The 27,994-nt window shown below is 44.1% G+C and overlaps 1 protein-coding gene across 2 annotated transcripts; it reads left to right on the top strand.

Moving 5' to 3' along the window:
• Positions 1–411: 411 nt before the first annotated feature.
• Positions 412–27,994, top strand: map3k21 (mitogen-activated protein kinase kinase kinase 21). Of its 2 annotated transcripts, XM_062519214.1 has the most exons (11): positions 412–2,082; positions 14,521–14,701; positions 15,147–15,295; positions 15,671–15,846; positions 19,444–19,684; positions 20,529–20,651; positions 21,293–21,397; positions 22,216–22,366; positions 22,848–22,942; positions 23,204–23,959; positions 24,310–27,994. In XM_062519214.1, the coding sequence occupies exons 1-11, from the start codon at positions 1,302–1,304 to the stop codon at positions 24,732–24,734; spliced, it is 3,183 nt and encodes a 1,060-aa protein (XP_062375198.1). In that variant the 5' UTR covers positions 412–1,301; the 3' UTR covers positions 24,735–27,994. The 2 variants fall into 2 exon arrangements, with proteins under 2 accessions (XP_062375198.1, XP_062375199.1); XM_062519215.1 differs by lacking the exon at positions 21,293–21,397.

Raw genomic sequence — 27,994 nt, 5'->3', positions numbered from 1 at the left:
TGATTGGTCGCCAGACTAGATAATTTATCTCAAAATAGCCTGGTTTTCGTCTAGACTTAATCAGGTTTATAATTTGTGGGTGGGGTTGATAGGTCGAACAGCCTTCAAAGGGTAGTCGAAAACAACACGTGGTAAAATTAATACAGCCCACCACATATCACAACAGAAGGCTCGTGTGAGGCTTAATATTTGTATGCGGCGGATGATCAGTGTAGGCTATTTTTATATGATAATAATTTCTAACCTAGACTCACTCTTTGAGGAACATTATGGTTACATTGTTAACATTTAAATTGCAATTTGTAAAGTTTTCACCTAGAGTGTGATCTCCTGAGAATCTCCTCCCTAAAACATTTACCACGTGATCTGAAGGAACCAATCCTTTAGCGCTTCTCCTGGTCAGACGGGTCGGTGGAGTCTGGGAGCGATGGCGGCGCAGTGTGGATTGTTTTGAGTCAACTTGCCGAATCCATCGTTATGGGATTTTTAAGTCGGTCTCAATTCAGGAGTTAGTTTGGGACATTTTGGAGTGCTAAGAGAAGACAGCAGATATCCTCGTGGTAAAACGTCAAACAAGTTTTTTGCATAACTCTTGTTGTTAGTTTTAAGCTGTCAATGTAGGCTACCCTACAGGTTGACCGTAAACTTTTTAAAAAGTGTGTGAACTTACGTTAGCCTGAGTGGCTAGCTCATCGTTTGTTGAATCGTGCTAAAATGTATATTTCAATCACTTGGTTATTCATTGAATTGTGGAATAGCTAAGTTTTATGATAAAGTTTGTGTCATTGGTTGTGAGGGAAGACGTCTAATTTTAACGTTGTTGCACTTCCGAACCAGAAACCTCCGTTCAATGGATAATTCTTCATCATGGCCTAATGGCAAGAATTTCAAAACCAGCAAGAGAACTAGTATTATGTCTAAATGTAAATACTACATGACGTGAAATGTATCACCCATAACACCTTGGTACATTGAATTAGCCGAAGTCTTCGACTACGTTATGTATTTGGAGCACAGTCATACTTGTGTATTTTTTTTTAGCGTTAGCAAACACTTGACGGTACAATACAAAGACACATTGCGACTCTAGATAGGCTACGTGGAGGCAGAGGCCACCTGCCACCAGTCATGTAGATTTGCTGATCTATTTAACGTTTCTATGAGATTCAGTTTTTGTTGTCTTTTTTATAAATGTCCTGCCTTCCCTTTTGAAGCCATACGATAATAGCCGCAGTGCTATATTTAATTACAATTTGCACCAACAACTAAGCACCTTATGGTGCGGCGACAGACACCGAGACATGGATCTTCCCAAGGGTGGTTTTCTAAATGGTGAAGGAGGCCCGATCCAAAGTGGAGACCATGCCTGGACAGAGTCCCCCACTGCCAGATCTTGGGCTCATTCTACGCCCTCATGTCCTCGATCTCTGTGGACGGCTGTCTACGACTATGAGCCCAGCGGAGAAGACGAGCTCAGTCTTCGGCGTGGGGACGTGGTTGAGGTACTGTCCAAAGATGCCGCAATATCGGGTGACGAAGGCTGGTGGACAGGCAAAATCAATCACCGTGTCGGCATCTTTCCTGCTAATTATGTTACCTTTCAGCCTGCCATTCACAGACTTCCCGCCGGTGGCACGGTGGGGGTGCGGGAGAATGTTCCGACTTCCCCCGTACAGATCCCTTTCAGTGAATTAGTTTTAGAAGAAATCATCGGAGTTGGTGGTTTCGGTAAAGTTTACCGAGGAACATGGAAGGACCAAGAGGTTGCTGTCAAGGCTGCTCGACAGGACCCCGATGAAGACATTACTGCAACTGCGAACAGTGTTAAACAAGAAGCAAAACTGTTTTCCATGCTACAGCATTCCACTATCATAAAGCTTGAAGGGGTATGTTTAGAGGAGCCGAACTTGTGTCTTGTTATGGAATATGCTCGTGGTGGAACATTGAACCGGGCTTTGGCTGGTAGAAGGATACCCCCCCACATTCTTGTGAACTGGGCTGTTCAAATCGCCAGAGGCATGCACTATCTTCATGAAGAAGCAGTAGTCCCCATCATTCACAGAGACCTGAAATCTAGCAACAGTAAGTAAACACACACACACACACACCAACAAACACACACACACACACACACAAACAAACACACAAACACATGCATTCTTGCTCACAAACACTTTCCTGGATTGCCTTATTGTTCACAAAGTAGGACTAAGGCCTGTTTCATTGCCACCTTATCTCTTTGCAAACATGCACTCAGGCATGTGTTAGTGCTTCTTATATCAAGGTGTCAACTCTAAGGAATGCGCTTTTTGCAATGAGTGGATGAATGATTAACTGTTCGTTATTGTATGTGAACTACACTGCACCTTGTGATTTGTTTCACAATACAGTTCGGTCTGATGTTACCATAAACCTGCCACATCATACCCTTTTCCACTCAAGTCCATAGATGGACAGAAATTGAGGAGCTGCCGCGTGTGAGTCTGAGTTTGAGTTATATAGAACCAACTCCCAGGTACATCAGGATGATTGGCATAACTTGGATAATGTCTATTATGACTCCTGTGCTCTGTAAAGACACACAAAGTAATAACACATTGCTTGATAATCTTTGGCAGTACTGCGTAAATGTTGGCACTATATTGAATCTGTTCTATCGGTTGGTCTAGTCACATTTCGTCTCAGTAGACTTTATTTTGGAGGTACTACAGGTATACAGTAGCGTATGCTCACTCCTTGAAATGAATGACAAACTTCTACCCCCAGGTATTGGTAGTACATCTATAGCTTGGTCTCGTTGCTATATTTAGCTCCTCTGCCTAATATTGTTTATTTGTACATTTATACACACTAGTGGTGCTGAGGGAAGTGACTAGGCTATGCTCTTGTTTTTTCTCCATTCAAAAAGAATGCTATGTGACAAGAACATTGTCTCAATGAAAGAAGGGTTTTTGTGTGTATAATGGTGTTTTTGAGTGGAAATTGTAAGTGTTTTGAGAGCCTTTTAGTTTTCATGTCATGAAATGTAATTGGTTTGCTGTTAGCTTTATGATCTAGATGGAGATATATAGACTCAACTTGCATAGCTTCATTTAAGTAGTCAGTGTGTCTAGTAGAGTGAAAAGAGTCCAGTCTGGTGATGTTGAACATTATCTTTGCAGGTAACACAATCACTGAAAACTCAATGAGAACTAATGGGCGAATAACAGACAGATCTTTACAGCGTTGTCACCTGTAGTAAAGGAGTGCAATCTTATCCTGACAGAGAGCCTATAAATGTGATGGATGTTAGCAGGATGAAAAGGGGCTTTGTAGTTAAGGGATCACCTGTTCTTATTTGGGACAGGCCCCTCCAGCAAAAGAGACCCCTCAGTGTCTATACAAAAAAGCTGGTCTGACAACCACGGCTTCCCTACCTGCAAAGAAGGTATAGTCATTGGACTTGTGAATGCCGTTTTAGCTCCAAACAAGATTTCACAAAAGCATATCTGTTTGGAAAGTCTTTGAGGTAACGCACCCATTCGCTGTTTGGTGTGTTAACTTTTTAGTGAATGAGTTCAGCCAGAGGTTGAGATCTCTGTTCTAGATTTTGGATTAAATTAGGCAATAAATAAATTTGCCATCATCATCCACACATTTCTCAGCAATGGGTGTTGTCTCACTGACCCATTCTATCTCCTTCTGCCCTCTTACCTTTATGCTGCCTTTTGCATTTCGTCACACAGAAAAACAAACTAGCCCATGTCACAGATTGGTGGTACCACAAAGAGAACGAGAGAGTCTTTTCATCAAGTTGTCCTTTAGCTTTATGTGATAGCTAGTCACTTGTAGCACGTCATACACACGTGGGAGGGTAGAGACAACCAAATTACCACATGATTTTTCTGGTGTACATTTAGTATGATAATATGTTCTATACGGGTGGACTGTTATTTAGGCACTTACCCTGTATGCTCAGGCAACACATGAGCAGACTCGTGTGCATTAAAGAATCTGTTAGGGATGCATTGATTGTGAAATTCTGGGCTGGTACCAGTGCATAAAATAACAATTTGGCCAATATCCGATGCAGATACCATCCTTTTTTCTTTGTTTGTTTACTTAGCTTTTCTTGTTAATTATACCCTTTGGTAAAGTGGAAACAAAAATATTCAAAAAAGAAAATAACTGAACCATTTTCAAGTCTTTTTAAGGCCTTTGTAGCGCAACATTTACCTTGTGTAGAACTGATGCAACATAACAGATAAACATCAGCCACTGCCATAAATTTGCTGATATCAGTCAACAAGGCCAATATTGGCCAATACCAATGTTGGCCGATAAACTTGTTCTGTAGTAAATGTGGGAACTGCACTGTTAGTGTTATCATGGGCACACTAGTTGTTTGGTTTGTTAGGCAGTACAATTCGGAGATATTGACTCTTTTAACTCTTAATTTCTTTCACCACTAAAATAGTTAAAAGTTAACGTTGTCTTAATGAATCACTCCATGTTCAACAGCATACAGGAATGTATTACCTTTTGAGGTGTGTTTTAGTGGGCAACTAGTGTTTGGATCATCTTCAACTTCACACCAGGATTTTGTGAGGGATTGTTGTCATACTTAAGGGAGTTTGTACACTTTAAATCCTTCTTTGTGGTTTATTTTCTTTTGGCACAGAATTACGTTTCGACCGTGTGGTCTTCTTCAGATTCACTTTCACAGAGTTACTTGTATGATACCTGTGATTTGGAAGTCATATTTGGCTTGCTACAGAATGAAATATCTCTCTCTCTCTCTCGCTCAACAACTAGATTATCTCCCCCATTCTTTCTGTATTTCTGTCTTTCTTTATTTCTCTCTCTTTTTCATTATTTCTCTCTTTCCCTGACACAAACACACACACTCACTCTCTCTCTCTCACTCTCTCTCTCTCACAAGCACTCACACACACACACACACACACACACGCACATATGCATACAGGAAATAATACGTTTTGCATGCACAAATTGCTCCCCCTCCCCATCAAATATTGTGTAGCATTTTGAGAAATTCTGATTCAGCTATTCCATAAAGTAATTTCCCACATATAAGCCACAGGGCAGTGTTTTATGCAAGTTAAAAGAAACAAAACCATATTGACACCATATTAATTGCCCCCCTGTATTAACCTCATAGCGGAAGAAATTTTGCAAAATCAATATAAAAGCCGCGGCTTATAGTCAGGACATTACGGTACTAGGCATAGAATCGGACGTGACGGTCCACCCTTAATAATGGTGTATGGCTGGACCTTGGTTGGGTGATTGCCAATTTTAAACTTGATGGTATATGGTACACAGCACTGTTGTTCCCACTAGCTGGGCAGGCTATGTAGTTTTGAAGTTCAGGCAGAATAACTCTGCAGATATGTAAAAAAGATGCCTTGTAGGCAGCTAGGCACATTAGTTATAGGCCAGCGCTCTGCTGTTTTTACTAAACTGATTAACGTAGACAATCCCTGTCAGTAAAGCAGTAAAACTCACCATAGCACATAGCAGTTGCTGCATACTGTAGGCAGCACATTAAACACTACACACAGGCTATGTTTAGTATAGGCTGTGTTTTAATCAATGAAACCTGCTGGGAGGGGCTCAGGGATTGCACCTTTAATTGAAGCCATTATGTCTGGGTACTATGGAGGCTAGCCATGCTTAGGACCTTCCCAACAATGTGACTGTTGTTCCAGTCACAGATGCTTAGGGTCTGGGGTCAACATGGTATGAAAGCTTTGCTAAAGTGGCACAGTAGAAGTGCCATCTTACCGTTCTTCCTACGAGGACCAAGGTCAGCTGAGGTTAGAGGTCTTGACTGACCATTGGCAGAAGACCAAACCGTGGTGGTTATTTGAGTTATGGGTTGTCATTATAGGACATAATTCTGTTGTGAGAGTGTTACCTGACACTACTTGGACTTTCAGGGGACTATCTTTACCCAGTTCTTATGAGCACTAAGATACACAACAGCATTGGCGTTTGTGAGAATAAGAGTGTATTATCAATCATAAATGAGCTTGACTTTGTGCAATATGTAATGAACATTGCACAGTACGTTACAGCCTAGGCTGTAGCAATGATCATCTACTGTGTTACTGCAGGTAACTCGTCTCCAACCAGTGTTGCCTACTGCTTTCAAACTCTTTGCTGTCTTCAAACTCTTAAGCCTAATAGAACTAAGTTGGATGATACGTTTCCCAGCACTAGTGTGACTTTGGTGTTAAAATCTTATGTTTGCATTTGTTTTACGCCCCTGCCCAGGGTGGAGACAGTGTGTGTTGTGAAAATGGCCACAATGGCCCAGTGAATCAGCAGGCGTTGTCCATGAGGCACATGTATTATTACAATATAAAACATACTGACCACCATTGTATAGGCATAGTAAACTGTATTCTGGTGGATTATGTGTTAATGCTTGCTGCTGACAATAGGTGATGAGAATAGCTTGTTGTTGTTTTAAGTCTCGCTTCCTTCCGTACCCTGGTTGGTTGGATGGTTTAACTTGAGTTGGGCTTTTATAAGGCCCTAGGCCTACTTTTTCCTCAAGCAGAAATATTATTGACCTTTGTAGTTCTGTGCTTTTTAAAGAGTGATTGGAGTATTGGCTTAAGTGTTTGAACTTGGAGGAAAGTCTCAATTTTTTTCTGAGTAGTTTCTTCATTTGGTTTTGCTGTATTAGTGAGAATAGGGTCAAATGTTTAACTAATAGACATCACCATTGAATCACCATTTCCCATTTGTTTTCTCACACAAAGATTTTCTGTATTATAAAGTTTTCAGACAATTGTTTAAATATGCAAATTAGGCATGTCAAATTGTATTTAGTTTTTATGGATAAAATACATTGGGCTATGAATGATGGATCAAACCTCTCTGTAAAGACCTTCAGAGTATAGACATGTATCAAACTGATAAGTTTGGTCTAAGTTGCACTGTATGAGGCCGGGGAGGGGGGGGCATTTTAAGGAAACACCCTAAAGGTATCGTGATTGACTAATGGCACTAAAACCAGCAGGAAAAAATAAAGACTTTTGCATTTTTTAAGTACCCCAATAATCATGACCCATATAAAAAAGAAACAAACGGCAGCCAAATTAGTAACACTGCCCCCCTACTGTATCCCCAGGCCGCCCCATTAAGTAAATAAAGGTGTTTTGGGCCTTTTCACTGAGCGAGGATGTCATGACTTGTTTCTCCTAATACACGTGGCAACAGCTCTCGACCAGTCTGGATACAGATGATGGGGTGTGGGGCCCTGAGGCCGGGGTGAGGAGTGGGGGGAAGGGGGGGGTGTTGATCTTAGGTCAGCTGGCGAACACTGGAAAGCAACAGAAGCAAGTGGGAGGTTTTGGGCTGGGGGGCGTGGGGGGTGCTTAAGTGGACGTGAAATGAGGTCTCCGTTTGTTCAGCTGGTCTCTCTTCTGAAATGAAAGTTGGCTCTCATTTAAATCCCCGAGATACAGCATTGGCTTGAAGTGTTGGATCCAGTTTGGGAGTCACATCATTTCTCTGTTGCGTGTGATGTAGTGTAGTAGTACTAGTGCAGTCCTTCTGTTCTTTAACTAAGTCAGTTTGGATGCATTGCCATGACATTTACAAAAGGAATAATTACAAATGTAACCAATTTCATCTCAGAAATATTCTCCCACTATCCCAGTGATGATCTTTGATAGGCCTAGTAATACTGTAGTTTGCAGATCTTGCATGCATGAGGGAAACTTAACTAAATCATGTGAAAGACATTACTACTGGACAGCAGGCCATTGGACAATTAACTTTAAATCTCTTTTTTTGAGCCTTTCTCTTGGTGAGGACTGGACTGTCAGTAGTTTGTGAAAACACGTAGGTTGTGGTGTTGTGCAGGTCATTTTCAAAATCAGTTGTGGGTCCTTTCCTGATGACCGTTCCAGACTCTGATTTCTGAGCACTGCAAGTTCACATGCAGGGGACCTTGCTTACGTTTCCAAGAGTAACTTGGCTAATTGTTTTAAATAATCAATGAATGCAGCCACTTGAAATGTTCACTGTGTTCTCGACAGATGGAAGGGGGGTCACGTAGCCACTTGTTTGAGACGTTGGCAGTGTCGCTTTGGAACACGATTCGGGCGCAGTGTAGTCTATCACTTTTACAGTATGTGTCTTTGTCTTATCAGGTTCTTGTTTCGTGGAATTGGAGTCCCGTAGAATCCAGTTAAGCGGGAGCCTGCACAGTGAAGGCCACTCACTCCGTGGACATTAGCCAGAGAGAGGAGGGGATGTTGTCTGCCTGTGAAATTGAACACGATAGCTCTGCATCTTTCAGTAGGCACTAGGCAGTGTTGCCACCGTTGTGCCCGATGCTGTTTTCCCGTCAAGTCAAATTTTAAATTCATCTCTGTCTGAACTTTGCTTGCCCCTTTAGTGGGTGAAAAAGAGTTGCCGTAGACAGACACAGGAGCCTGAATGACTTGGTGGGGGCCTAGCAAAGTCACTGTTAACGCAAGTCAGTTTGTTTGCCTCTCCACACGATTGTGACAATCAACAGTGCTAGCTTGCCAAGCTTAATTGAAAAAATAGCATGTTTGCCCAGAGTCCCAGTGAATGCACCACCCACTGGGGGGGCTGAGCTTTTACTTAATGCTCTGTTCGTCAGGAAACCGCAAACAACAAATAGCCCTACACAACCCCATTGGCTATTCATTGGCCAGAGATGCATTGTGTGGGAGGTTCTTTTTTTTTTTCAAACTGAAGGACAACACCGAGAGCTGGGACCCAGATGCTCAAGCCGCACCTCATGCGGCCCATCTGGGTTGTCTGTGTGTGTGTGTGTGTGTGTGTGTGTGTGTGTGACGAGAAGTCACACAAACAGGACTGTGTGTTTGTGCATTCCTTAATCTCTTAATGCCTCGCTCTCTGGAATTCTACTAATGAGAGGCCAAAAAGCTTAACATAAGTTTTCACAATGGAGTGGTCAAGCACCGGTTGCTTGGTAACCGTCTTCTTCAAGAATGCCCCCAACTCCAGGGTTCTGAGAGGCTTATTTTCATTATATCTAATCTTCCCACCCCAGCCCCCACCCCCACCCCACAGTAGCAGCTACTCTCCCTCTCCTGTTACGGCTGCCACTGGTCTTGCTGTTGCCCTGGTTAAAAGCAGAGGCAGATTATTTTGTCCTTAGTTTGGAGCCAGATGGATGGAAGATAGAAGACCGTGTTAGCATATTGCTGCCTGTCATTGAAACTTGGCCCAGAGCCAGGAGTTCATAGCACACTTTTTGTAGTTTCGAGCGCGCCAATTGAAAGGTGCAAGGAATCCCAAGCATGTTGGCCGCACACTCTAAAAGACGTGCGCATTGAACACACACTCTCATATACACACACACACACACACACACACACAGTCTAAGTGGGTCTCATGCAGAACAATGGCAGGCTGTGGCAGCCGTAGCCAGCGCACCTCAATGGTTGCTATTGTGGCGAAGGTGATTTCCCGGCCTCTGTGGAATGGCCACCGTAAATATCTGCACTAAGGAGATGGGGGCGGGAGAAAGTGGAGCTTGGTAGCTGATCGAGAGGTGACCCCCCCCCCCCCCTTCCCCATGTTCCCTCCCAATAATTGCCTCCCTTTATGAGATGAACAACTGGCCTAAGCTACACTTTTGTTACCAGTGTACTAAAGAGGTCTTGAGATGATCCATTATCATTTTTTCCTGCATATCCTATAGCTTAGGTCAGGGTATTGTGCTCTTATGCTAATGCAACTCATGCAGTTTATGCACTGTTCTTATGGCAATGGTCAGCAATAGACCTCTTTTGATATTAGATTTTAGCAATGTCTTGTCGTGCTGCATGAAGAATATGTAAAAAATAGTTTGGCCTAGACAAACTCAAACTGGTCCCTCTACAACAGTTTTTGTAGTAAACTGACAGTGAGCTTGGACAGTTGGTGTTTAAGAAATGTAGGTTACATAGTCTTAGCATAGGATTATGCCATTATAGATAGACAATATTTAGGTCTTGATTATAAAGCTGCTAGCCGCGTTGTGTGTAGGGATGGGTATTGATAAGTTTTTATCAATATCGATGGCATTATCGATTCTGCCTATCAATCCAATTCCTTATCAATTCTCTTATCGATTCCCAAAAAATGTAGGTGCACCCACATTTTTCATTGCATCGCCTTTAACGCCAAAAGGTCACCTTTTATCGCTCTCCTTTCATATAATGTGAATGATTTTTTAACATTAAGGCGTAGAAAAAGCTTGTCTTTATTTAAAACACAATAAGGAATATACATATTCTTTATAAAGAATTATAAAGATGTATAGCCTACAGTGTATATATATAATATAATATAATTCTTTATATATTCTAATCTATAGCCTACTGCTGACATTTCTGATATTCATGACATTCATGACTATTCATATTACAACTCTGCCTCTTTAATTCAGCTGTCGGCTTGAAGCCTCAAATTGTAAACAAAGTAGCATAGTTGGCTAGCTAGTCTACTGGTTGGACTGTTCAGTTTCCCCACGTGTGTTTAAGTTGCAAGGTAGGCTAATACTTTGTCTCCTTGGGACAGGCCCTTTTGAGTCTTAGAGTTGGAAAACATTGAGATGATCAGTCAACTTGAATGCAAGAGTTTGAATCAAATTTGTGCAGTAGCCTACGCTATGATGCTAACCGAAATTAATTATAATGTCGCTAGTTGTCTTCTATGCGTCATTGCTTTCACGATTGTGAATGTGCATGTCGAGGGAAGGGTGTCGCGCACGAGAGAGGGAGAGGGAGAGAGAGTGGGCCAAGGGGGTTACTTAAACAGTTTGGCAAAGTTGCACGCATAGTCTACAATTAAAACTCGTGAAGGAAACGTATGCTTTCACCCGAGCAGCGTCAGGTGCACCTAGAATTATTTTCAGGCACACTCTTAAACATTTTGGGCGCATACACTCTGGAGCCCTGGACCGGGCAACGTTAGCACCCCTCCGTAGTCTGTCAAACACATGACACTCTTGGAGCTTAATCCATGCTTCACGGACAAATGTTTTAACATATTGCTGGTATTACTACCCTTACACGATTTGACTTGTAGTATGAGTCGTCGCAGAGGGCGTGTAGTAACACAAAATTTCAGGAAAACCGGAAAAGGTCCGACGTCATGCAGGCTGAGGGAATCGTTAAGGGAATCGATAACAAAAAAGACGTACGATGTCGATGGAATTGATAAGTTAAACCCGGTTCCAAGACGGAACCGGTTATCGATGCCCAACCCTAGTTGTGTGGGCTGAAAGGGGTAGTTAAAGTTAATTCAGGGCTTTGTATTTCAGACAGTCTTCCTCTGACAGTTTTCTTTCATCTGACATCTACGGTTTAAACTGTGTAGCCGGGTTGCATTTCTCAGGATTTATCGTGGATATGCTGCTGTTTGTGAACATAGACGTTTAATTATAACCTTGATATCATTACAATGAAACCGAAACTGTAGCTTGCTTTGTGAAGTTAGGTGTGGGACAAACAAACCAAGGGACATGAGCACTCCATAATTTTTACTTTACTGAATATAATCTACTTTTAAGTGTCCAAGTAGCAGGAACCTACAGTATGCTGGCCGTAAGCAGCATCTAGCACAACCAGTCCTTGTAGATGCTGATATTTCATGGTTGAAAGAAGTATAACACTATTTTCAATAAATGACTTTATTTAAGTATGGACTATTGCCATTCAAAATATTCTACTAGATATCTCAATTTTAAAATATTTTGCAAAGTTTCCCTGGTCATTCCAAACAAGAAGCAAGCCTGCTAAAAATAATACAGTGACCTTTTTTTTCATAACACTTTTTCGTAGCAACAGGATGCACTTTGCAGAAGTGAAAAAGGAGACGGTGAAGGTGTGATAAAATAGACCAGCTTTACTAGTGGGAGGAGATCCGTGTAGGAGGATGCTCTTCAACTCATTTACGTCAGAGCTCTGTGGCTACAGAAGATAAAAGTTACACTTTTTGACAGAGACTAGAAGGATGTTTGTGGTCAGTGTTTTTGTTTCACCCAAACACCAAAATCTCCTCTAAGACTTAGTAGATGACCATGGACGCCACCAGTCAAATCAACAGCAAGAGGAAGGTCACTGTTACTAGAACATGTACAGTACTATTCCCACTGTGGATGTTCCAATGAAGTATTCATTGACTGCTAATAAGTGGTCACTATTTTAAAGCTACTGTAGAAGCTGAACTAATGTGAACTACCTGTTCAACCTCCTGCCACCTGTGCTGTAAAGCCCCGGCCAGGTCCCAGACTGTAGTCAGTCACCCCACCTTGTGCCATTAAGATGGATGCCAGAGGGCCTCTAGGGCCAGACATATGAGCCTCCTCTCCTATTTCAAAGGGGAGCTCATCACAGCGCTGGGTGGGGTGGGATTATAAGGTATCGTGACCCCCTCCAGGATCGAAGGGCCACTCTCGAGCTGGTCGCTTCAGAGGGTTTGAACTGTGGGGTGTGATTTAAAAAAAAAAAAAAAAAAAAAAGTTCTATGACAAGAGTATCTAGACCACTCCTGACTGATCATGTCCACTTGGATCTGCCCAGAATTTACAGTAATTTTTTTTAAATCTGGCACCAAATGTATGACTTATCTTTGTTTATTTGTGTTTAAAATGAAGAGCCTAATTGTCACATTCACACTCCAGTAATTCTGCCTTGATGTTCACCATGATCACTGTTGCATGTAGATGCTGTGTGCAATGCCAGTATGCCAGTATTTCCTAGGAGATCCACTTGGGAATGTGGCATATGTTTGTAGATTTTTCAATACTTTCAGAGACTTCAAGTTAAAGGAAGAGTTTCAATTTTTTTTGATGGTTTCATTGAGTGAGGTGGTAGTCGCATTTATTTATTTATTTATTTATTTATTTTCCACTACCCATGTATACCCATTTTTGTATATATGTCTTGGACAAAAGTCCAGTACCTCTTCAGAGTTTCACTTCACACAGTATAAAACAGGAGGTGGTAAACCTTTGCCATGCAGGCATGCGGTTTTTGGCATCCCTGATATCAAACCATGGTAACGCATTAACGTGTTCTGGAATGACTGTAACCGGGACTTCCTCATGCGCATGTTTTGCTCGAATTAGCCGGGATGTTGTGAGGCCTGCATTCTCAAATCAGTGCCAAACCAGTAAAACTGGTTTTAAAATACAATTAAAGCATTTGTAGTTTCCCCTCAATAAAAGTGTTGACATATTATTGCATTAAGAACAGAGTATGAACCACAGCTGTTTAGATAGTCCACGCATCAATCTTTGTCCCAGAGAACTTAGGCATCAGCTTTCAGATGGAGGCGGCTGAGTGGCTGCAACTGATGCGTGGGGATAGATAAGATGGGTCAGATTCTGAGGTAAAACAAAATGGCCCTAAAGAGGAAAGGAAAAGAAAGTCAAGGCCTTTATGCTGAAAATAGCGATTCTGACATCCTCCTTACTCCTTTAATCTGAACAGTGTTTATTTTCTCTCCTACACAGTGAGGACAGTGTGTGTGCGTACGTGCGTGTGTTTGTGCGTGTAAGAGACAGAGAGAAGATAGTGTGGTGGTGCGTTGACTGGCCTTGTATGTATCCCCTGCCAGGCCTTTGCCTTTGTGGTTATAGTCTTGTCTAGTGGTTCTGGGCACGAGCATTGGAGTCAAGGTCTTTGTGCTGGTCTTATCTTGGACTGTGCTGTAATAGATGTTAATTAACCATCAACACTCGGAGACAGGGGTGTAGGAAGAGCCCCCCCAACCCCAGTCCATCTGTTGTCATGTGTTTGTTATGTTTCTGTCACAAGAAACCTTTGTCAAGGACAACAGCAGAAATGTATTAATAGACATTATTTTTCATATATATTCCCCCCCCCCATCCTGCTCATCCCACCTTGTTTGCCAAGTAGGTCAGATCTACTGTCTTCCCTCATGTGTAGTTACTACACATCAGACTGCCGTGCTAGTATAGTATTTTGATCCCAGTATATCATGTTATGATCATAAAGAATGTGCTTGGTAAATATGGGCGGTGTAACTGAACAGGCGCTCCCTGCATTTTTATATTGTTAGTCATGAGTGAAGAGGCTCCGTGCCAATGGATCACATGTACTGAAATTAATATTACACTCCAAAGCCCAAGAACAAACAGTTGCCATAGAGCAATCGATCCCTTTTATCTCTCCAGTGTGTATCCAATTAAAGGGGTTCGTGTAGGTGTTTCCTTACGCAGAGGTGGGGACAGTTGTATGTGCAGAATGCAAGGCACCTGCAGGGGAAGTCCCGATACACTATACCTACCTTTAACCTAATTATCAAGTCACTGAACGACTTTGGACCTTGGGATGTGTTTTATTGTGTGTCTAAACTTTACCCTCTCTCTCTCTCCCTCCTTTTCTCTCTCTCTCTCTCTCCCTCCCTCTACCTGTATCTGTCTCTGCATTATTTCGTAATATCTCTCTCACTTTGTTTTTGTCCTTCTCCTCATCCAATCTCCTCCAGTTTTATTACTTGAAAAAATCGAGAATGACTACATCGGCCGGAAGACTCTGAAGATCACAGACTTTGGTCTGGCACGAGAGTGGCACAAAACCACCAAGATGAGCGCCGCAGGCACCTACTCTTGGATGGCACCCGAGGTCATCAAGTCCTCGCTCTTCTCAAAGGGCAGTGATGTCTGGAGGTGAGTCTGCTCTGCACCCCACCAGTGACTGAAAGCTGAAGTACTGTATGCTTCACCTCATATGCATCAACTTCAAGGAGAATTTTAAAAACAAAACATGGCTCTGGTGTTAATCCTACTCCTGTAGTTCACTTCTGTCTCAATGCATATTCCATTAAATGTATACATTTGCATGTGTGTGGTACGCTTATCAGGAAAAGTCACTAAGGCCATGTAAAGTTTGTATGATACACTTGTGACTCTATATCCGCCAGATCATGGGTGCAAATTATAGGAGCCATCATTGTGCTATTATATTAACATCACTTATGTGCAATGATGTTAGTGCTCCATTGCTTTATTAGTAGTAGAATTAATGTATTATTATGAGAAAAAACTGGTAACATTTCTGTCCAAGTCCTTGAATGGTGACATTGTGTGGTGACTCCGTTCTTTTCCCTGCCAGTTATGGGGTTCTGCTGTGGGAGCTGCTCACTGGGGAGGTTCCCTATCGAGGGATCGATGGGCTGGCTGTGGCCTATGGCGTGGCCGTGAACAAACTCACCCTCCCTATTCCCTCCACCTGCCCAGAGCCCTTTGCTAAGCTTATGGAAGGTTTGTAGTAGTCGTCACAACAACCCCCAACAGGATGCACAACACCCCACCCCACCACTTGACCCAAAGTTAATTAAAGAAATGGTCTGAAAGACCGCCAAGTCATGAAGTTAATTTAATGGAAGTATTTGCAAACATATGTCATGGTGGAAAAGTAGCTAATGAATTCAACAAGTCAGGTTTGATTACTTTTAATTACGTATGAAGAAAAAAGCCATGCATTATCAAACTTAGGATAAAAACAACACACATACTGTATACAACATTTGTGCTTTAAGCCGCATGTTTTCCCTTCAAGTAAACACAGTCCTTAGCAATGAGTTCAGCACTGATCACTAATCTTATGTAAATGGGCACCGTCCATTCTGTGTGCAGAGTGTTGGGAGCAGGACCCCCATATCCGTCCGTCGTTCTCCGCCATCCTGGAGCAGCTGACGGCCATCGAGGAGGCCGTGATGGCCACCATGCCCCAGGACTCCTTCCACTCCATGCAGGAGGACTGGAGAGTGGAGATCCAGGAGATGTTCGACGAGCTGCGCACCAAGGAGAAGGTCAGCTCAGGGTCCTAAACATTTAGTGTTGTATTTAGTGTAGTGTGACCATTGATTCTTTGTAATGGATACAGAGCAGAGTCTTTGCTGTAACTGGGTTGGAATACTTCTGTTATTCTATCTCCATGCTCTAGGAAGGCTGATGTTAGCGTGATGTTGATGTGTGAATGGACAATGTGACACAATTAGTTTCTTTTTTTTTTTTTGGTAACTAAAATTGGATTGTGCACATCAATTCATACAGAGTTTGCAGGAAATAATTTGTGCACACTAAGGCTACCACCTGGGTGTACTTTTCATGTAGGCGTAACCAGACTGCCCTTCTGGTGGAGGTAACCATATGGTTAAAAAATTGCACAAAAAAACTGGAACTGTGTATGAGGACTGGAGGGTAAACAACCAAAGGCTAAAGTGCCAACCCTTGTCGTTGATGTTTGTTTTTAGTCTGCATGCATTGCATTCATTTTGGATGAATGGTGTTTGTGTTCTTGTACTTCTTGTTCTGTTCATTCCTCTTTTGCCATTGACAATTAAGGTCTGTGTTGTTGAATTGTACTTCAGTTGTATTGAGTTTCATTGAGTTCACTCACTCTGCTTGAATCAGCCCCCAATGTACTGTAAGGTTCTCCATTTTATGATTTGATTGTGTCCTAGTATTGTGTTGCACAGCAAGCTGTTAGTCCCTGACTATTCTTGGTGAAGGCCTCTGTTAAGGCAGCAAGCCAGAGAAAATGCAGCCCGTGGTCACGTTTATCACAAATGGGGACACAAGAGTAACAAGTGAGCCAGTCTCCCCCCATGGACTACGTGCCGACTGGCCCAGCACTGTGGCTGACATTGCCTCTACTCCACTGTGCTTATCTTCCAACACTTCTTTATTCAACAGTTGCATTTCATTCATCTTAATATTTGATCAGTGCTTTTCCCACACTCAAACTGGGAAAATGGACCATACATTTAGATAAGAAGGCATATCGCATTATCAGCAGAGGTGCACTTCAGTGCTAGAGTTTCAAAGAACACGTTCCTGTGCCCCAAACGAATCCATTAAGAAATTAATGTTTCCTAAGATGGATCAAAGTATTGATAAGTTGGTGTAGTTCAGTCGAAGTGTTTACAGGCGTTTGGCCCCCTTGGGTCAATTAAGGACTGTTTCTCTGTAACAGATTAAATCTGGAAGCCCTAGTATTTTGATCGCCTTTGCTTTTAATTGGTTAGTTTTTGTGCAAGTGAGTTAATCGTCGGCTTAACAAATGCGAGCCATTAGCAGCCAAATGGTTTAAGCAGCGTTTCCCGTGCTTAATTCCATAAGCCGCTCACCCTCTTACTTGCTCGTTATTTCAAATGGGGATTTGCCAATTGCCTGAGCAAAGAATGTGCCTTTTCTGCACATTCAGCTCAATTGTTAAGAGGCAAACTTGGCAAGTTCTGTTGCAGGCTGCAAAAAAAAAAAGAAAATCTGTGCATCTGTTCCAGTGAATGTCCCTTCAGTCGACGGCAAGTCGCTCTCGTCCACTTGCGTGCTTGAGATGAATCCTTGTCAGCAACCGTAAGAAGAGTTTTGCTCTTTTGGAAGGTTGTAAGTTAAAGGTGATTACAGTGAACAAAATCCTTTCACCTTTTCTAGGGTTGTGAACAAATTTAGTAAAATCTGCTTAGAGAGAAGTCATTCTCCATGGATTAAGCTACTGTGTTTGCACAAGGGGGGTAGGGGGTGGGTAGGGGTACTGAGGTCCTTAGTACCGAGATGTTGTCAGCACCACCACTGTAATGTGTTGTCTGTAATTCTTTTTACTCTTTTCTCTTTCGTAATTCTTTAGTGTTTTTTTTTCTGGGTACTTTTCAGCGCTTGTTGCACTCTCGTGTTGTCTTGGCACCTCATGTTGGTGGTAGAGGTGGGTGAGGAACAACCGTTCAACATTCCTGATGGTTCATGCAGGTAGTGCTTTCTGAAAGCCTTCAAATGGGTGACATCACATGGTCTTATTCAACCCATAAAGCACTAGGTCTGAATCAGTTCAGTGTGAGCTGTCAGGAGTACGTTCACAGTCTGTCACGCGCTGATTTGTGATCAGTTGTGTTGGAGAGAAACCAGAGTGCTTGGCCCTGGGGCTGCCGGAACTGAAACTGGCTGCTGTTTTTTTTTTCTTTCTCTGAGCCAGTGATCCGTGGCCCTAGGTGAATGAGCTGCCCCGTATGCCGCATAGCGTCAGAAAATCTTCTGAAATGCATCCCAGTTGAGGCCAGGTTTGCTCGGCCTTCACTGTGGTTTCAGGCAGTTGACAGTTGCCTCCCTTTTCAACCTTGAGTGTTATGAAATAACTATTGTTCCTGATGGGCTATTTTTAGATCCCATGGATACTAGTAACAATGTTGCACGTGATACCTAAAGACTCTCAAGTGTAACGTTTTTTTTGTCGCACGTTTACACACTTGATCACACATTGGTCTTCATTACCAAGACTGACATCCACATTAACTCCCTGTGTTCCCTCCTTGTGACAACAGTCCAGCTGTGAAGGCTTGTTAATGGAGAGCTTAGGCCTGTATAATAAGGGGGAAAGTTTTGTTGTTTATCCCATTACAAATGCCTGACTTCAATACACTTCGGTCCTGGTCAAGCATGCCAATTGAGGTAGACTTGTAAAATGTTATCATTTTATGACCTTGTATCATTAAGCTAATGTTTATTACTTTTCCTATCTATGCAAAACTTTGAGAGGGCACATACCACATATTAAAACCCACAGAGGATGATAATTGGAGGCAATTAATATGAACTTGCTGTCGAATTTTGTTCTATTGATCGTGTAATATTTCAGTGATGTTTTGAGTTGAACTTAATTGAAACGTTCGTCCAACTAATGAGTTGTCTTGAGCCTTAAAGGAGTAGGATCAATGATGTGTAAGGCGGGGATCACACTAGCCAGCGGTAAGCGGCAGGTTTCCTATAGTTCTCTATGGTTCGGCAGCGGATCGGTGACAACGCTGGCGTAACGCTAGTGTTGAGCAAACTGGGAGTTGAACTTGGTTCAACTTTGAAGCGCAACGCTCGGCTCATCACAATCAGTTTTAGAATGTTTAGGTATTTTGACCAATCAGATTCGTCTAAGAACGTAGCAACAAAGACTGAACTTAGGAATGAGATAGAATGTTTTGGATTTATTATTATGGTCTGAGCGTTGCGTTACGCTTGCCGCTGCCGCTTGCCACTGGCTAATGTGATGCCCGCCTAAATGGATGCTTTTTGTGTGAGTTGAAAGTCTTGAAAGCAAATGTATGCCTCCTGAATTGCAGTGGGTGAGGAATAAGTGGCATTGACCTCTTGACCTCTTGGTAGTAACTGATTTATGTACCTGGAAGATCACTAGGATGAACTAGGATGACCTCTCCTAGTTTTGTATGTTTATCATGAAGATCACCTCCAGTGTCCAAATTTCAGCCTAACCAAGCAGATATGTGTTTGATTGTGATATCTGCTGACCACCTGTTTGACCCCAACTTTTGGAGAATTCTATCCCTAACCAAGCTGTCCTGTCCTGTCTTGTCCCTCTCGTGTCCTGTCTCATCTCGTCCCGTTCCTGTGGCGGTGGTCAGGAGCTGCGCTCGCGCGAGGAGGAGCTGACGCGGGCGGCGCTGCAGCAGAAGTCCCACGAGGAGCTGCTGAAGCGGCGGGAGCAGCAGCTGGCCGAGCGCGAGATCAACGTGCTGGAGCGCGAGCTCAACATCCTCTTCTTCCAGCTCAACAAGGACAAGCCCAACGTCAAGAAGAGGAAGGGCAAGTTCAAGCGCAGCCGACTCAAGCTCAAGGACGGCAACCGCATCAGCCTCCCCTCAGGTGAGCTCAGGGGACGGTCAGGGGATTGGGCCCGTTAAAAAAGTGACCACTCTTAATGTCGCGACAGGAGATGCAATGGCAAGACGTCTTAACTGGGGAAGAAATAAAATATTGCTTCAGTACTACAGTGTGGTACGCCGGGCTTTTCCGTGCATGTTTTTATATGACGTCCTTTTGACACAGAATTACAAATATTCCGAATTTTCATAGGAATGTCAACAACATGTGAACACGCTCCTGCTTCTTAGGCTGCACTCTATGGTCAAGCTGTACAACACTCCACAAGGCTGGGTTTTTATTGTTGGTCATAGTCATACAAGTGATGCAACACAGGAAACCTCACTTTTTCCATGTCCAGAGAGGAAGCCAGTGGGCGAGTTAATGACCATGATGATGCAGCCTTGCGTGGGCAGAGGGTTAAGTCGTGCGTTTTTATATTGATGCTGAAGGTGTGCTTCTGAGGCTGTCTGGACAAGTACACAAGTACAAGTTTGCGCAACAGTTCTGTTGTGCCGTGGTGAAACCTTTCTGTGGAGATCTGCCAGCCAGACATTTGTATTGGCGGATAATTATCGGGAGTCCACTTTTTTTACAGTCAGTCTGTGAATATCCTGCCAAGGAAAACTTAGCCTAACTCCTTCTGACAAATGCAAAGACCTAGAAAAAACTCCTCCATCAAAAAACTCTCTCGAGCACTGTGATGGACAATGTTAAGTAATTACTTTTCCTGAGACAAAAAAGTGCACCCACATCTAACACAGTCTGCAGTAGTATGGAGCTCATCATCGCATCATTATTTTGTATTGCAGTATTTCATATTTGTGTTCTCAACGTTTCCTCACAGACTTCCAGCACAAGATCACGGTCCAGGCTTCGCCCTCCATGGACAAGAGGAGGAGCCTGAACAGCACCAGCTCCAGCCCCCCCAGCAGCCCCACCATGATCCCTCGCCTGCGCGCCATCCAGCGTGAGTGCCCACCTCCACCTCCCACTCAGGCCTGTAGCGTAGACCAGTACTGCAATAGCAATCCTAACAACAGTTAGAATTTAGATTTCAATATGATTCTAGAATTAGTTCACCATTTTATTGCTCGTAGCTGTTGCTTACTTTAGCTGCTCATAGTTTCATAGTAATGCAAACATTAGGTTTGCTAAGTGTGGTAATACTTAAAGGATGAGTGAAGTTGTTGATGTACACATTGCAATACTCCAGATTATCCTATTCAATACTGCAGATGTAGAACATATGTTCAGTGTTTATGTTGAAAATCCTGTTCTACAATGGCCTTGCATTGAGTGATGAACATCCTCTTGGAGCCTGTAGAGGGCAGTGTAGATTAAATAAAATACTTATTTTGCAAGTTGTCTAGTTCTTGGTTTTCACCCAGAGCATCAGCCATACTAGAAATTGAAACATAGTAATTATTTGGCAAACCACCATACCCCCCTTGTTCACTGCTGCAAGAACTCAATACTGATAACCAATCAAAGCTGAGTCTTACGGATCCTAGTCAGGTGCTGTTGCTGACCAGTCGTCAGGGTCACCCCTAGCGTGACCCTCGGGTGAGTTCCATGTCAGAGTTGCGTAACAATGTTCTCTTCCTCCAGTCAGCACACGCACTGAGACAGTCTGCAGGGACAGTATGTATGTGTACCACCAGGATGTGGATATCACAAGCGAGTGCACTCCACCTAGTGGCTTTAGGAAGAAAGGCAAGGAACCTGTGGCTTTGTGGGACTCTTTGGTCACCTTTGTGTGTGTGTGTGTGTGTGTGTGTGTGTGTGTGTGTGTGTGTGTGCGTGTGTGTGTGTGCGTGTGTGTGCGTCCGTGTGTGTTTAACCTTTGCCCAGTGGTGATACACAGATGTGGCAGGAGGACCTAATGCTAGCTTATTGCACTGACAATAACATTGATCATTTGGTTGCAGTTTTCTCAGAGTTCAGGAAGTTAAACAAAAACCTTGGACTGGTTTCTTGTATGAGGCCGAGCTTATAGTATCGACAATCCTGGCCAGGATGTTTCTCCACTCACTCCAGGAAGTCAGTCCACGATGTTGATCTCTTGAACTCAAAACCCCATGACTGACTAATGTAATAATGAGCATCACAAAACAGGCTGCAGGACAGTGACATGCTGGGTTACCAGAGCAAACAAACATCCAAAATATTTACTGAACATCGGGCAAGCGCAATGATCTGCGATACTTTAGCAAGACTATGAATGGCGCCATCTTGTTACGCTTGGTGCGACCCAGCATATACTTGTAAGTGCAGTCTGTGTGTGACTCTGGTTTTGTGGCTCCTCTGACCAAACGTCTTCCCGCCTGACATGCCGCGGATGGTGGAGGGGGGTCTCACTTGACTCATCAAGCTTCTTAATCCCAGCGTGTGGTTTTTGATTTACTATTGGAGACTAACAAAACAGCACCATATAAACTGGCTCCCCCCCCCCCCTGTGGCTGTGGAGCTCTGGAGCTCCCCCCCCCCCCTTCACCCAGAGCTCTGTCTGACTGATGTACCTGTGGTTGCAGTGACCTTGGACGAGAGCAACAGGACATGGGGGCGGAGCACCATCTACAAGCCCGAGGAGTTCGAGGACGTGAAGAAGGGCTTCAAGAAGAAGGGGCGCACGTGGGGACCCAGCTCCGCCCAGACCAAAGAGAGGGGCACCTGTGCCGAGAGGTGAGTGCTGCAGCAAGACACGGCAGAGTCTTGGGGCCTAATCCCTTCACACCCCTTCGCTCTACCCCTTTCCCCTACCCCTCCACTTTGCACGTTCACGTGTAGGGGTAGGGATGTGTCAATTTCCGTTAAGGCAGAGGGGTAGGGGAAAGTGGTAGGGCTATATACCCCTCCAAGCGAAGATTTTTCAGAGGCACACTCCAAACGGAGGGGTATGAGCAAGGGCAAGGGGAAAGGTGAAGGGGTAGGGGTAGAAATTAGAAATGGGATTGGCCCCAAGAACCTCCTGTGTTGGGTTCAGATGTCATGGCTTTGTTTTTGATTCATTTGTTTGGTTTCTTGTGTCTGAATGTTGGGCAGTAAGACTTGTGTTGGGGTCATTGGCACAACTATGCAAAGCAAAACAATTCAATGAATGCACACATTTTATGCATAATCCCTGCCCATGTCTGTGAACTAACAGTGACATTCCTTTTGGTAGAGTGCGGCCCCTCTCTGATGGGAGTAACCCCTGGTCCACCAGCCTCCTGAAGAGCCAGAAGCCTGTGCCCCTTGCAGCGCTGTTTGTAGAGCAGGGTGAGTGTCTGAACAGACTAATGGTGCACCAGCTGCATTTATGGGATATATGGGGTAATTCACAGGTGTACCAGTACCAGTATGGGTTTGAGATGCTGTCCTGTAGATAAAGAAAATGAAGATTGTGTTTTGTGTTCCTGTGCTTTTATCTGCTATTACTGTTTGTTTTTTGTTGGTTTATGTAAAGCACATTGAATGACCTCTGTGTATGAAATGCGCTATATAAATAAGCTTGACTTGTGTCGACTTGACTTCCGTTAGGCTCAGGTAAAGAGGAGGCCGGTCCCGCTGACGGCCTGGATGGCAAACCAAAGCAACTGAAGTTCCCCAATCAGGTGTACATCGATCTACCTCTGTGGAAGGACGAGCAGGGCGAGGGCGGGGGCGGCGCCTCGACGGGCAGCGCGTCGGCGAGCGAGAACCACGACGACGCGGCCACCTCGGCCAGCTCCACGGCCAGCACCACGCCGCAGCACACGCCCACCAACAGCCTGAAGCGCGCCTCCGGCCGCCGGCGCCTGGACGCCATCCTGCACAGCTGCGCCGCCCTGCTGGCCTCGGTGGCGCTGGGCTCGGACGTCAGGGCGCCCCCTGCAGGCGAGGAGCCGGAGCCCCGCGAGGAGCGCAAGAAGCGCGAGGGTCTGTTCCAGCGCGCCACGCGCTTCCGCCGCAGCACCAGCCCCCCCACCAGCAGCGGCGGAGGAGGAGGAGGAGGAGGAGGAGGAGGAGCGGGCGGGGCGGGTCGCTCCCGGAAAGACGAGATGGCGTCGTCGGCGCTGTCGTCGTCCTCGTCATCGTCCTCTTCCTCCGGGCCCGTCAACCTGCTGTCCATGTCGGTCATCACGGAGTGCAACTCCACCAAGTGTCTGCTGCAGTCCGACTCCGAGGGGCCCGAACCCAGCCCGGTGAAGGAGGCTCCCCCCGCCAGCTTGGCCAAGATGGACGCCGCCGCTCCTGAACACACCCCCAGCTCACTGCTGAAGAGGAGGAAGAGCAACCCTGTACTCACTCAGACAGGTGAGGGAGCCATCCAACGTGTGTGTGTGTGTGTGTGTGTGTGTGTGTGTGGGGGGGGGGGGGTGTATGTAAGGGTGTGCGTGTGTGTGTGTGTGTGTGTTTTTGTTTTGTTTTGCTTTGTTTTTAAGGTATCAAAGCATATCAATGTGCATTAACATATGAACATATCAAAATGCTTTTGTAGGGTACACCAACATCGTATCAGTCTCTAAGCAGAGGCTTGAATTTGCTGTATTTTTTCTTTTCACCCGATTCTGCTACAGTGTTGTTAGGTTAAGTCTAGACTATAGCAATGTGTTTGTTTGGCCTGCTGTGATTGCCCAAGTGTCCGCACTGTTTGTCCTCCCCAGCCAACGGTACATCCAGCAGCCACTACCCTTCCACCGGCCCACCCTCTACCACCAGCATCACATCCTCGTCCCAGAAGAAGAAGCCAGACCGTGAGCCACCCCCCCCAGAGAAGCCGAGCCAGCCCGAGCCGCCGCCGCCGGTCATCGCCAGGCCGCGTCCGCTCTCGCTGCGCGGCCGGCCGCACGCCTGGGGCCTCCTGAAGGGCCGCAACAAGAGCTACTCGCTGGGCCACAGCTCGGGCGAGAAGAGCGCGCACAGCGTGGCGCAGAGCCTGGCGCTGGCCAGCGAGGTGAAGGTGGGCCGCTCGCTGCTGGACGTGGACACGGAGGGCCAGAAGCGAGACTGCACCGTCCCCCTCTGCCGCATCCAGAGCGGACCCAACCGGACCTCAGTCTTTGAGCTGGAGAAGGAGTTCCTCTCGTGAGGAGGACACAAGCTGCGGTGTCTCTTGTCTGTCTGTCTGTATGTCAGTCCGCCTGCCTGCGTGTTTTGCTGTCCCTCCCTCCATGCCTCAGCGCAGTGGAGGGGTTGACTCAAAAATGAGCTCACTGCCAGACAGTGGCCTCCCAGTGTGGAGAAAAGGCCTCACATGGTGCAAGACGGACTGTTCCAGATATGGAACACTCTCTCTCTCTCCTCTCTCCGTTACCCCCCCCCCCCCCCCCCCTCCTCCCCTCCCTCCCTCCTCCCCCCTGGAGCACTAACTGACTGCCATCTCGTAGCATTCTCTTGTCAGAATCACTGGATCCCCCAACTGACCCCTTGATCAGTTTGGATTTTGGTTTGTAATTTGACCATCTCCATGTGGCCTGCACACTCATCTGCATTCAGGCCTTTGCTGCTGGAGTTCTCTTGTGGTACTTGTCCTTTTTTGTTTTTTGTTTTTTTATTTATATCTGTATCTCGTTGCTAGGTAATTTAATATGGAAAAAAAGACATTTTTAAATAGTAACTGATGAAGTGATCAACATTCCATTTTGGCAGGCAAAATGGCCACTTACTGTACATTCATCTATCTTGTTTTGTTTGGACATCATATGTCACAACCAAGAACTGGGCATTATGCATGCACCACATTATCGAACAAACCTCTTTTTTTTTTTTTTTTCATTACAGTGTTCATGTTCTTCAGCATTCTGTTATATGGTGCCCAGGAGCTGTGATTGCCTGAGAGAGCATTAGTTTGGCAAAGACAAACCAGTCTCAAGAGTAACAGAAGGATACCATTGGCATGGCAGCTCAACAACTTTAAGATGCCTGTGAGCTCTCCCCTCAGATATGGTCAATTGTAGCAGTAGAGGACTACTATGAACTACACATGCTAGTTATGAATTAGAGACCCCTTTTGAGATGATTATGAAGAAAGCATGCAAAATCAATCTAAATCCTCAGATTAGCTACATGAATGTGAGATTGGTTGATAAATTCTGTTTTTTTTTTTTTTTTGCGGCTTGTTTGTTTGTTCTTATCAGTCTTGTCAGAGGCACTATGTGAAAGGTACCACCTGTTTGCAAAATAGCTGCACATAAGAGCTCTGTTGGTCAGACATCCTCTTTAGGTCATTTGTTTTTACACACACGCACACACACACACACACACACACACACACACACACACACACACACACACACACACACACACACACACATGTAAGGGTAGTTCTCTGATGTGGAGTCTGTGAGAAGAGACGGTGTTCTGGCAGTGGTGGCAGTTTCCTCCATTTGCTGATTCTATTTGTTCTGGTGGGTGGTTAGGTCTTGGCACCTTTGTATCACATGATATATGTGCATCTACTGTTGTTGTCTTAGCACATGATAACTATTGCACTCATTAACTGAATACACTGGAGTTCGTCCTGTCACGACAAGCTTAATACTGTAATTTCCCCATTCAAATGTCATGAAATTATTTTTTATGTTAACAAATATTTGTCTTTGTTTTTAAGTCAACAACCTCAATTTTGATATGCTCAATAGATACGTATGAACATTTTGGCACCCGTGCAAAGTTTCTGTTTATAGAGCAGCAGAAACCTGTGCATGGTCACCACAGCTAACTGTTTACACAACTGAGTGACATTGAAATTAATCGTGGATTGGTGTCCTTATCAAGCGCTCAGTAAATGTTGACTACATTCCTGCCACCTTCTGAATGTCACTGATTGGCTAGTCACTGCCATGACTTCTTCTCAGAATGCTGCTCCAAGGCCCAATCAGTAGTGCTGTTATGTTTTCCTGCGTTGTCCCGATGGCTGTATTTAAGTGATGTGATTAGTATTCTTGAGGTCCATAAGTAAAATTATGGTGTGAGGTACAGAGGGACGTTGAATGTTTATTTGAGATTTGCGTTTCCCAGACATCCATGTTTTTCATCAGATTTCTGCATCTACACATCAACACATGGTTTAAAAAAAAAAAAAAAAAAAAAAAAAACAATTATGTGATTCACTGTAAAATGCATGAATTATGCATCCAGCTTTCCCGAATTTTACACCATGTGAGAATTGATAAAAGCAGTTGCTTTTGATATCTAGTGAAATGTTTAGTTTGAAGAAATAACATTTTCGGTATGCTTTTGTGTGGGAAGCAACTGATGCAAGCACCTCGACTCTAAAACGGTACCTCTTTTGAAGACCCATGAAATAAAGAAGTTTGACCAGGGCGCCTCACATTTTCCTCAGACTTAAAAAGACTATGTCGTGTGGGGGATCCTCTCTAGTATCCAGCCTCAGAGACGAGGTATAGTCGGAAGAGCACAAACCTGCCCACCTTCCCTGGTGGGACCCTTCATAGTGTTGGAGTGCCTTTTTTATGCTTTTTGCTGAGCCTCTAATGGACTGTGATGGAAACAGGAAATAGATGATGGAGGCCTTCCCTGATTGGTTGGTTATTGAAGGGACCAAACAACTGCTCTGCATTCCTGCATTTTCACCAAAGCTTACTCCTAGGGCAAGGGAGACAATTTTTAAAACCAAGCCTTGGTTTCATGAAATTATCTAAAATGTCAAATTGACAAAAGTGTGTATTTCATAGATTTTTTTTAATTTGTTACATAGCTGAAACATGTACATAGCCTTACATGTGATTTTACCAGTATTGTGTGTCGGAGGGCACCCAAGCGTTAATGAATAGTGCATGGATAGTTAACAGATCCCGATCCACCTTTGCAAGAAATCTTTGATCCCAGCACACCAAAATGTGTCCACAACCGCTACAAATAAGTAAATCTCACTAGATGTGTTGTGTGGTCAGGTGGGTTGTGTTGAGGCCATTTTTTTTGGCTACTATCGGTCTTGTGTGTTTTTTTGTAATGTGACTACATGCTCAAACTGAATGCATGGCCATTCTGAAAGATCTAGTACACACACTATCTGTTACCATCAATGGTACTTGTATTTCTGAAACAATCACCTTTGATGAAAAATAAATATTTTTTGATTGTTGAATACGCAATTTTGAAATCAGTGGCTGTGTTTTTACTTCACAATATAATCTATTTTGATAAATTGATGATTAGCAAAAATGTCCACAAGGTGAACTGTTTTCATAAGCCTGGTTGTCAAATGACTGGAAATTGTAATATTATGAATTGTAGATTCTATTTGATGTCTGAACTTTCAGGGTGTTGTTTGCTTACATAAAGCAACTTCAATAAAGATCCACAATGTTTTTTTTTTTTCCAAAG

This window comes from Sardina pilchardus, chromosome 18 (assembly GCF_963854185.1).
Source record: "Sardina pilchardus chromosome 18, fSarPil1.1, whole genome shotgun sequence".
In the NCBI taxonomy this organism is placed as follows: Eukaryota; Metazoa; Chordata; class Actinopteri; order Clupeiformes; family Clupeidae; genus Sardina; species Sardina pilchardus.
The sequence above is the reverse complement of the archived record's forward strand: the minus strand, read 5'-3'. Positions and strand labels throughout refer to the sequence as shown.